The sequence below is a fragment of the Palaemon carinicauda genome, chromosome 16 (assembly GCF_036898095.1).
Source record: "Palaemon carinicauda isolate YSFRI2023 chromosome 16, ASM3689809v2, whole genome shotgun sequence".
Classification (NCBI taxonomy): domain Eukaryota; kingdom Metazoa; phylum Arthropoda; class Malacostraca; order Decapoda; family Palaemonidae; genus Palaemon; species Palaemon carinicauda.
In genome coordinates this window covers 25,144,432-25,156,932 of record NC_090740.1, presented here as the reverse complement: position 1 = coordinate 25,156,932, position 12,501 = coordinate 25,144,432, and the positions used below count along the sequence as shown (strand labels likewise).

The 12,501-nt window shown below is 31.1% G+C and overlaps 1 protein-coding gene across 19 annotated transcripts in view; it reads right to left on the bottom strand.

Moving 5' to 3' along the window:
• Positions 1 to 12,501, bottom strand: part of LOC137655695 (ELAV-like protein 1) — a 310,530-nt gene that overhangs the window by 29,159 nt on the left and 268,870 nt on the right. For 9 of the 19 annotated variants that reach the window (XM_068389671.1, XM_068389670.1, XM_068389672.1 and 6 more), the window contains 2 exons: positions 6,413 to 6,502; positions 5,428 to 5,499 (listed from right to left, as the gene is read on the bottom strand). The exons of 3 other annotated variants lie outside the window; for them this stretch is intronic. In XM_068389671.1, coding sequence (XP_068245772.1) covers positions 5,428 to 5,499; positions 6,413 to 6,502 — 162 coding nt within the window. Of the gene's footprint in view, positions 1 to 5,427; positions 5,515 to 6,412; positions 6,503 to 12,501 lie in introns of all 19 variants that reach the window. 7 more of the 19 variants (XM_068389682.1, XM_068389677.1, XM_068389681.1 and 4 more) reach the window with 4 other exon arrangements.

Below are 12,501 nucleotides of genomic sequence, written 5' to 3'. Positions count from 1 at the left end.
ACACAAGAGAAAGAGAAACTAGATAGAACAGTGTGCCTGAGTGTACCCTCAAGCAAGAGAACTCTAACCCAAGACAGTGGAAGGCCATGGTACAGAGGCTATAGCACTACCCAAGACTAGAGAACAATGGTTTGATTTTGGAGTGTCCTTCTCCTAGAAGAGCTGCTTCCCATAGCTAAAGAGTCTCTTCTACCCTTACCAAGAGGAAAGTAGCCACTGAACAATTACATTGCCGTAGTTAACCCCTTGGGTGAAGAAGAATTGTTTAGTAATCTCAGTGTTGTCAGGTGTATGAGGACAGAGGAGAATCTGTAAAGAATAGGCCAGACTATTCGGTGTCTGTGTAGGCAAAGGGAAAGAACCGTAACCAGAGAGAAGGATCCAATATGGTACTGTCTGGCCAGTCAAAGGACCCCCTAACTCTCTAGCGGTAGTATCTCAACGGGCGGCTGGTGCCCTGTAGAGTATGTTAACCTTGTTATATGGAAGAACGAGTGGTTTTGAGGCTGCAGTCTGGATACAGAAGCCACGGCAGATTTTCCCCCTAATCTTAGAAACTTGCTATGAAACAATATTTTCCTTAATAACCATGGCATTGATAATTCACTTTGCATTCTACATAAAGACCAACTTTCATTTACAGTACATCCATTTTGATGTAAATTCATCCACACAGCCTAAAATTCTGGCACTAATAATTAGATGTAACAAAGATAACTAAAATTTAAATCATGAAAGGAGCATTACAAGTATTTCCTTCAGTTTTATTTACCGGTATTTATGTTTTTAGTCACGACTTGATACACGGCTCAGTCCTTTAGTCATTGCAAAACCAATTGTATTAAATTTGGCTACCTGACCGTTATTACATGTATCCAAAGATACTCACAACTGGACTTTGCCACTAGTTTCAATAGTCCTGTTTAAAAGATCTCATAAGTTTTATTATTCTTATATAGTTAGGAATTTTAGTATATTAGATTAAATGGTCCGACTTTACATCTCTTGCTTCACATTAATAATTCTGTTACATTTTGTTCATTAAGTTACGTGAATAAAATGAGAAATACGAAATTATGGCTTTGAAACGGTTCTGCCACATGTGAAAAATTTGTAAGTTGAATAATATATAAAATGGAACTGAACGTCTAGTCTAAAGTGAATCGATATATGTCAGATCAATTCTAGAATCATTATAATAAAATACATTTTTTTTTTCAGCTGTTACCATTAAATCTATGAACCATTCCTTACCAACGAGTACTAATAACAAATTCCTATATAACTGAACATATACAGTATAGCTATAATTAACTATATAATCATAACTTGTCCTCTGAGTTTCTATATTTCACCTTCGTTGACACAACTAATTTCCAAATATCTAGAACCTAATTCCGTGTGATTTATACTTCTAAAATCCAAGTCCTATACTAGTCATATAAATAACTTCCTTTCTATAACAGAAAACTTAATTCCCATAAACAAAATATTTCATTTTATATATATTTTCACATCTCCCTTACCCCTACCCTTCCATCGATTTCCTAACGTTTCTAAAATTGTGTAACCTTTCCGCAGGTTTCATTCTTATATCCATATATATACAGGTATATATATATATATATACAGTATATATTATATATATATATATATATATATATATTATATATATATATATATATATATATATATATATATATATATATATATATATATATATATATATACATATATATATACATATATATATATACATACATATATATATATAATATATATACAGGTATATATATATATATATATATATATATATATATATATATATATATATATATACATATATATATACATATATATATATACATACATATATATATATATAATATATATACAGGTATATATATATATATATATATATATATATATATATATATATATATATATATATATATATATATATATACATATATATATATATATATATATATATATATATATATATATATATATATATATATATATATGTTCGCGTATGAATTCCAATATTCATACAGTAAAGCATGAACATCTTCACAAGAGATTTGTCTAAGATAGTGTTTCAATCAGTTTTTCAAGCACTTTCCTAAGATAATAGCAAACTCGCTCTAAAACTTTTCAGAAATTGAAACTAAGTTTGAAGGTAAACAATCCTCTTATCTAAGTTTTATGCATGCCAAAAATTTTGACACATTAAATAAATAGATTTACAGTACTAAATACAATTAAATATCTAGTGATGCTGTCTCAAGACTATATCTGTTTTAAGCCACTCAAATTTTATTATCAAAAGTACTATAGTAATCCTACAAGAAACAAGACTAACAGTCCTGAATTAAATCCTATTAAAATTGAAATCCTCTGATCAATACCAATTTTATGCAATACAGGAGATGCAAATTGTAGATGAAATATAAATATACCTCATAACCCTTGTCAATAAGCGACCAACTCAACAGGGCTTAAATCAATCAACAACAATGGATTCACTGGACTACAGACTTCAACAAAAATTATACTCATGATACACGAGCCACATGAGCTACAGTTAAAGGCCATCCGGACGTTACTTTATTCATAAAAACAAAATCACTACCCACACCCAACACCACTACAAACCCATAAATATTATTATTCCACAATAAACACTACTGTACTAGGCCTTTTATTTTCAAAATGTAAATGATTTCCACTATAAAAATATTTGACCTGCTTTATAGTGCCATTCAGAAGTTGAAAATTTCCTGCTGCAGACCCAACAATGCCTAATTTACCTAATTTATAACTACACTGAAGTACCGGTAGTTATAAAACTAATGGAATAACTAGACTGATTGACTAAACAAACACATCAAGTTCCTTTATGTTCCCCGCAAAAAGGACACTTTGCATAAAACAATTATCAATTCTACCAAATGCTTTACAGAGCTGCCCTAAAAAATGTTACCTTAAAACTGGTACACACCTACTATCAAGTAACAAGTTTATCTTCAACAAAGCAAAGATAAAGTACTGTATATCTTAATAAAATAAACTTCTAAAAACATTAACTTCTCAAGTAAAAAAAACCTTTCCCACTAACTTTTAACTCCGTCAATTTCTTACTTACTATTTACATAATTTCTTGAATGACAATTGTGTGCAGTAACATAAAATAACTTCACCATTCAACTAAGTTAGATTTGAGTACTGTATTACAGAATTCTTAAATGAGAGGAAGAAATAGAAGGAAAACGTTAAAGTAGACGGACGTGGGAAGAGAGAGAGAAATAATCTTCCACAAACAAATAAGAGGAGAACAGGTATACATTTCAAGTAATACAGTATAACTTGCCAAGACCAACCCGCCTCCCCAAAAAAGTAAATATTCTTCTTTGACCCTATACACGAGTGTTCTTTTCCCACATTCAGTAATAAACGATTTCATAATCCTTTCTCTAATTCGTGTGCTGAAATTCTAATTCTCAAAATTTAAAAAACATTTGGTATTCTTAAAAACATCTACATTTAAAGAAGTTAAAAAATTTTACTATAGTCATTTTTGTCCTCTCAACCTTTTTCTAGTTCAAGGAATCTTTCATAGCAGTCAGCTGTCACTTGTTAGTATCCCAAAAATAATGTCCCGTTCCAAAATCAATAAAAGTTGATAACAACAATGACGATGTGAAAGCCTACATAACACCTATGAGAAAAACGACTACGTACAAAGTAGTATTAAGTTAATTGAAGAATACTTTCATCTTTCTATAAAAAAAAAAAAGACATAAAATTGCTATTACTGTAGAATAGTATGGTAAAGAATACAAAAATTTTAGAGAATCATAATATACCTTGTACTTACCTAAATTTTATCTGATGAGAAAGAGCACTGCTCATGCTTTCCCATAAACTTAGGAGTTTCATTTTTTATTTACCATGTGAAAAATGTATGGTTCGGCATACTACCTATTTTGAATAAATGAAAGCATACAAATACTCACTCAGCCACCATACACACAGAGTAACACAAACAAAATTTCACACAATACACATACAAATAACTTACTCCATGTATGCATGAACATGTGTACACATATAACAAAATTTCAAATAAATAGCACTTGCCAGGAAGGACACTAGGTGTCTAACTATAATACTTAATATCCTTAAGAATAAAATCAAATATCTTAATACCTTAAAAATATTATCATTACACAAAAAGAATAGCTCTAAATAAAAAACAATACCATTTATGTTTTACCAAAATAAATCCTTACCAATAATGCTATAGTGACATTTTTTTGAAAGAATGAAATGGAAGATACATAAATGGTTTTGCTTATAAATATGTTAAAAGAAAACCCTACGAATCAAACATCAAAATCAAATTTTTTAAAACTAAATTCCCCTAGCTTTAATATATAAACCTAAATGCTGAATCAAATTACTACCCCAAAAGATAAAAAGAAACTTACACAACTTAAAAATGGCACATATTCTAGTTTTAATATAAAACAAACCTACAAATCACTAAACACTATCATCCTAGCATACTTCCTACAATAAATAAAGAAAGGTGTAGTATGTGTCAAATGATCAAACTACGTGTATCTGTAGGGTGCTTATAATAAATGAAAAAAAAAAGAAAAAATTAAATCCTATTCATGAAACTTTACCCTTAAAAGTTCATAGAGATCTTCCTTGGATAATTCCTACAAATTATTTTGTAACTATTTACTATGATAATTTCAGACCAATTTCATATTACACAAAAGTCTACACTACCTACATGTATTTTACTTCCCTGTTATTTTTCATTTTTTATCTTTTTATTCAAACCTACTATTCCTCCTCTTGCACGTCACAAGCTCTTCTTGGTCCTCTTGCCCTAGTTTACAAGGCACGATCACAACTAGTTCTGACAGCAAGTCTTTCCCCTCCCTTCTCCCTGACCACTCAACTTATTAGAACTCTGAATTAAGCATATTTAAAGCTTTACAATAAAATAACTAAAACTTTGCCAATCAACATATACAGTACTATAAAATGTTTCTGTGAGAAATATCAAAATCCTAATTTGAAGTGCATTAATAAAATTAATTTGTAATAATTATTCTATACTAATATATGTACGATGGTAGTGACCATTCTTTACACCCACCCCTAACTAAATAGTCCTATTCTTTGAAATTAAGAGTGTTTGTGATGGTAAAAAAAAAAAAAAAAACAATTCTACCTTATCAAGTGCCATTTGCATTGTGTTAGGAACTAGATTACCCACACCAGCCAAAGAAAAATAAAACCATGATACTAAAAAGTGATGGCTGTGCTTTATCCTTGCCTTTCCCAACCCTCCCACCATCCCTTCCCATTCCAAGTCCCCATTACTATGTTAGTTAGTGACCATGCCTTGGGTCTGGATCATCATCCCCGGTTGCCATTTGAGGATCGCGACCCCTGCGTGCAGCTCCCGCAGGCGTCCTGGAAGTGGGAACCCTGCAGTCACAACCACCATCAGACTAAAGTCTCAAATAAAATCATGCACTGATACAAACTCAACTAGAAATAACAAAACATGCAACACAAGTTTTAATAAAGTTAAGAAAACTGGTTAACTCGTTGATGTGATTACTCAACAGACCATCAACGGGGACCCATGAAAAAACAAAATCTAAATCATCATTAGTAGCTACCGCTGCTCAAGATTTTCCTTGGTTTTGTTGCCACTTGCTCGGACTTGAATTCTGAAGTTACGCCACGTGTGAGGCGACACATTAAGGTGTAAAGGTTGGAGGGAAAGTGGAAAACAAGGGACGGGAGAAATAACTATCTTTCAGATAATTACACTCAAGAGTATCAAGGCCTCAATTTGATATATTGTATAAAGATTTTGGTATATTAAATTAAATTGCAAAGGGGCAAATTATTTACTGAACCTTGATAAAGCATGGTAACAAGGACTTGGACTGGCAAGATCATGTGGGAAGGCGAAGACAAACATAAAAGAACAAAAACCATAGTGATAAAATTAAATAAGACCTTCCCATAGAAAGGGGACTGTTATCTAAAATGAGCACTGGGGTTATATTCAAGCACTCAGCCAAGCAACCTGGAATGTCGCTGCTCTGAGTTTCAGCTAAATGTTAGTGGTGGTGTTAGTTTGACAGTGGTAGTTTTTCTAAAGTACGGTACAGTCCCAAGCTCATGTCCCAAGCAGACTGTGAGGGGTATCAACGCTCCACTGTCTGACATTGTAACTTAACTAGTGACTGTCATTACATAACTTAAACTAAGTGCTGCAATCACAGACAAAAATTAAGTTTCAAGACAGGACAGTGCAAACGTGTCAAGCCAGTCACGACAGTCGAGTCAGGTGACCTGTCATGGCACTTACACTAACTTGCTTTTCATATCTTGGGCAAGATTTGAGGGCTCCTCCGGCAGTGAATCTATCGTTTTCACTTGAGGGAACACCAAGGAATGTCTGAAAGAGACGAGCAGTCGTTTGATGGTGTGGTCAGTGTGGGGCAGCTGGCAGTGGGCGGCGGGCAGTAGACGGCAGGAGAGGTTGTGTATAGTGATGAGGGTGGCTGGTAGTGGTGGTAGTGGCAGTGGTGCCAGTGTTGGTGATGGCTTTGTACCTAAAGGTATCATCCATCATAACGCACGCACACACTTGCACACATGCACACACGATAAAAGGAAAAATTATATGATGGAATTGCTCTGGTGAAAAAGTAAATAAACCTGCTACTGGGAATATTCATTGGCATCATACTACAATGTAGGATTCCAAGAAGGATAAGCTGCCGCCACTGCCGCCGCCGCCGCCGCCTCTGCCTATCTTAGCCGCCGCGGCGCAAGTGGCAACATTCTTTTTTTTCTGTTCCAATCTGCTCTTTACACATCCATGGTTGCGTTACTCAAAAAGCAAAAATAAATAAGAGAACTGAAAACAAGGCCACAAATTAAAAACTAAAAATAAAGATAAAAACATATGGAACATGAAATCATGAAATTTAATTACAATTATTACAGAAGACTGTACCACAACCAAAAAATTAATAAATTAATGTATGGCAAATAAAAGTAATGAGAACAAAGGGAAGAGTAACAACCACTGCTGAATATAAACAATGAAACATACGTGAGCAGTATGGAGAGTGACTACATAATATGTCCAAATAAAATATACGGGACTGACATTACTTTGGAGCCAACAATGCTCCTCTACATTAAACACTCAGGAGGTCAACAGTAAATAAAATAAGTTTTTTTTTCATGAGAAATGGGGGAGGAGGGGATAAGGCTTTGTGTATAGTGTAAAGTCTTATGTGTTTTGTGTAAACGTTAATATCATCAATTTCATTGCTGAAAATGATCAACCATTGTTTATATGTATCATGTAACCTATAGCTGCTCTTAGATAACCTGAGGGTGATACACACAACTAAGTTGAGATAACTATCACCCACAGGTAAAGGACAGGAAGATTGAAGGGTGCAGGAACATCTATAAATAAAATAAAATTTATATTATAATTCAAATACAATGTGAAGATCCCTAAAATGTTTTTATAGCTCTTTCTATAAGACCTCTATTTTTTCTCTCTCTCTCAATGAAAGCGCTCTTATATGACATACATATTTGTTAAATTTAAACTCTGCTCTAAATTAAAGGAATAATTCAAACTTAAACAGGAGGCTTTTGAATCTATCAAGCGTGGTGTACACCCTTCCTCTGACCTGGAATATAAGAAAATGTATGTAATATAAATGCGCATAAAGAGAGTAGCAAAAAGTCACATGCTTAAGTTAATTAATTAAGTATATATTCCTTAATGAAGAACAATGTACTTGAGAAACACAGCATATGAAACTTTTTAATAATGGCGGAATAAATTTTAACTTTAGCATTACGGGATACCATATACAGAAAAGGCTGAATAAGAACAGTAGATATACATATAGTATGCAATAATAGTTAGAACTAAATGTAGGTCAGTATGAGACGTGTAAGAATACACAAAGACGCATCACTGCTAAAGCAAGAACTTGTCTAAACCTCAAGTAAACAAAACTGAAATAGCTAATGAAGATTAAAATGTCATGCCATATTTCTTTTTTGGGTCTAGGATAGGGAAAGGTATAATGTATAGAGATGAGGGAATTGAGGTCACCAATATAAGCAATTAAAAGCTTAATTTGGCTAAAAAATACGGGTGTGTTTCTGAGGTAGGTTAGAAAATATCTATGAAATGCCGGTGAGATAGAAAATCTAAAAGGAATGAAAAGATATCACAAAAACCTTATACAGTATATGAATCATGAAAGAGAACAATATAAAAACTGAGACTAAGAAAACCAAACAAGATCCGGAAAAAAAAGAAAAAAGAAAAAAAAAACGCAAAGATAAACTATTGAGTATAGTGTATATACCAAATCTGCCAATCATTGTGTACAAAAGTGTTTGGGTTGTTTATTTTTTTTTCTTTGGACCAAACTTGTTAAGAGTATAGTGCAGGAATAACAATGTGCGCAAAATTGACTTTTTCCTAGTTAAACTGCATATGATATATATATATATATATATATATATATATATATATATATATATATATATATATATATATATACTGTATACACTATTTATAAATCTCAAGTTCTAAACCTCTTGCTGACAACCAAATATGTGGATTAGAAACAACTCCTAACCTATAAATATAGTAAAAAACACTTATGCACATACAAGTAATAACAAATGTAAGCAAATACAGTAATAGCTCTGTAGTGAAATACTAAAGCATAATACTAAAATGCTACTAATGGTAATTTGTTATTACTTTCCTACTTCCTTATGATAATATCTTTTTTTTCTATACAAAATGAAGCTTTATACACGATAGACTGATAATCTCTAGACAAAAAATGAATAACCGACTAAAAAATTAATCCCTAAAACTATCCTCAATCTTTCAACAAGTCTCAGGCAAATACTGCATCATGTAGTAGGAAGGGAAGTGTACTAAAATAATCAAAGCCTATCAATATATATATATATATATATATATATATATATATATATATATATATATATATATATATATATATATATATATATATATATATAAAAAACTATTTGCAGTAGGTATGCACATATGTAGGCTGCATTTCAAAGGGGAAAATCAAATAAGAAAACAAACACAAAATTGAGTAACTAAATAGAGAAGAAAGAACAGAACATGTATATAAACAGAAACAAATATGAATAAATCAGTCACTATCAATAAAAATTGACAATCAGTGTGAGCATACTTTGCCAAAAAAATAAATGATTCGCAAAGAAAATGAGAGAGAGAGAGAGAGAGAGAGAGAGAGAGAGAGAGAGAGAGAGAGAGAGAGAGAGAGAGAGAGATATTTATATGCATTTGTCCCACTATCTTGAGAGCTATCATAAAAAGTCTGGATAATTTTGATAATCATAATTTGTCTCGCTCGGTCTTGAGAGCTATCATAAGAAATCTGGATAAATTTGGTAATCATAACTGCGAATAATTTTGAGATTAGAAGTATGGGTTTCCAATATATACTTGGTTAATCAATATTTGAAGAATATTTTGAAAAAAAAAAAAATGCAATTCTAGGTTAAAAAATAATTATGACAGTACAGTATTTATATAAGACTTATTTCATAACTATCTATGTTAAGTTATATATATATATATATATATATATATATATATATATATATATATATATATATATATATATATATATGAATATATATATATATATATATATATATATATATATATATATATATATAAATTATATATATATATATATATATATATATATATATAGATATATATATATATAAATTATATATATATATATATATATATATATATATATATATATATATATATATATATATATATATAATTTGTATATATAAAGAAAACACACCCTGAACTGATAAAATCGGATACACCCGACTCTTCCCTTTATTTCGTATGCAAAAGACTTTGCAAGTAATTTTCCCCCTATAATATCTAAGCATCCTATAGGTGTCGGTTATGTGTGGGGAGTCTTTTAAAGCAGCAGGAAAATGGATAACGACCTCGCTTAACTAATACAGTATTGTGATATATGTACACATTATAAAAAAGTAATGTACATAAAATCAAATTAATCTAACCAGTCATATATATATATATGTATATATATATATATAAAGTATATACATTTTGTGGCATACTATATTTATATCTATCGTGTGTTTCTTTAGTCCTATTGATATTTCCATGTCGTAAAGTGTGTTATTATATCCTAGATTATAACTTGACTTATGCATAAAAGCCCAGGTAACTGACTTCAATAATAATTACAAGCAGTACTGCAATAATTGTATTTTGACTTGTATAGAAACTAGTGTGTATACGTCATAAGAACGGAACTCCGTTGTAACCCGAGGACCTAATGTGTGTGGAAAAAACATGTTAAACTGTTCGATTACAGTCATAAATAAGACATATATATATATATATATATATATATATATATATATATATATATATATATATATATATATATATATATATATATATATATATATATTCACAAACACACACACACACACACATATATATATATATATATATATATATATATATATATATATATATATATATATATATATATAAAAGCCCTAGATATTTAGCACTGTAGTCAGCCAACAGCATATGGTACTGAACAGTAATTAAGATCTATATCAACCTGGTCTATGTTAATTGAAGACGTTTTATAAGAGATAAAACAGGAATGATTTCTCAAGAAAGTGGCAATGATTTACACAAAGTAAAGTTTATTATTACAGTTATGAGCAAAGCTGCAACACTAGCAGTAAAACTAGGATGCTTTGAGACCAAGATCTCCAACAGGGAAACCACCCCAGTGTGGAAAGGAAACAGAGAAATATATGAAAATTAAACATTTCAAGTTCAATAACAACAAAAGTTAGACCTGGCATATATACACTATGAAATGAGACCTCTGTCAACTTTTTCAACAGAAAAGCATTTGCAAGAAGTCAACTTTCTGAAGTTTCACCAATTCAAGCTTTAGACTGGAAATAACACTTCAAGAATACTGTGTTGTATTGATCCTTATTATGGGAAAAGGCAAGACTCTTAGAATTGACTGCATACATAAGACTAAGCACACGATAGGAAGTTCTGAAAGCAGATGGTCAGAATTGTGAAAAATCTTATGCAACATGCACAAAGAACTGACGGAATAACAGTGCCAGATGATATCCAGATGAGGAATAATGAATTTGATAGACCACAAGTTCAACAAATTAAAACGAGGGTCAGTAGCCACAAACTAGAAAGGATAACAAATCTCAGAACATAGTACAATGAGAGATTTAAAACATTTCCTCGGGATGGATTGAACACCAAAAATATTAAAAGACTTCAATAAGCAACGTTTTTGTGTAATTGAAGAAACAGACAGGATTTGTTTAAAGTAAATTTGCAATCAAGACCCACACAATTCTAAATGAGTTGTACAGTATATAGTTAAAAGAAATACAATGTAGAGGAACCTCTGTCCTTCCTACTTGTAATCATTCTTCAGAGCTTTGTTAAGAGTTCAAATTTCATCCCCCTTTACTTGTACCTAGCACCAATTTTATTTGGTCTCTATTGACGAATTCAGCAACTACAGTAATAGGCCCAGAGCACCACCAGATATTATATTCCTATAGTAACTATGGAGCCCATCACAACTACTCTTTGCAATCTATTACTTAACAATTCAATAATAATGCTAGGAAAAGACAACCCTTTTGACCTGATGGGTTTGACACTAAGCACAGTAACGAGAAACCCATTCTTCCTCGGTCCTGCAGAAATAAAGCCCTTCTACTGGACCTTGATGCTAAAGGAGGTATAAATACAAATTGAATTTTTATCTATATAAAAGAAAAATTATGTATTTTACCTTAAAATATAACCATTTAGAAAAGAAAAATAGAAAAATAACCAAAATTAATGCTATAGCTCAAATATTATGGTTGCTATAGTGGTTTCCAGAGTTACGTAGTTTTTCAAGTGCATAGATTAGTGCTTTTAGTGGAATATGTATAAATTTTATATAACAAAAAATCAAAATTAAATTTCTAGCTTTAGTACCATTTAAAAGCTGTAGTGCTAGCATATATATCAGGTACCTATGCACTTCCTCATCCATTACCACGATCTTCAACAATATATACCGTACATACTTCATTCCGTACACACACGCACACATGAATTTCAGGTACCATTAAAAAAAATTTGTCTTCAACTGATTTCCCCTTATAAATATCCTGTTACCAAGAAAATGCGCACTTATCTGTTCAGAACATATATGCATGCATAAATATAATATATGTATGTACAGTATATATATACTGTATATACATACATGTAATGTA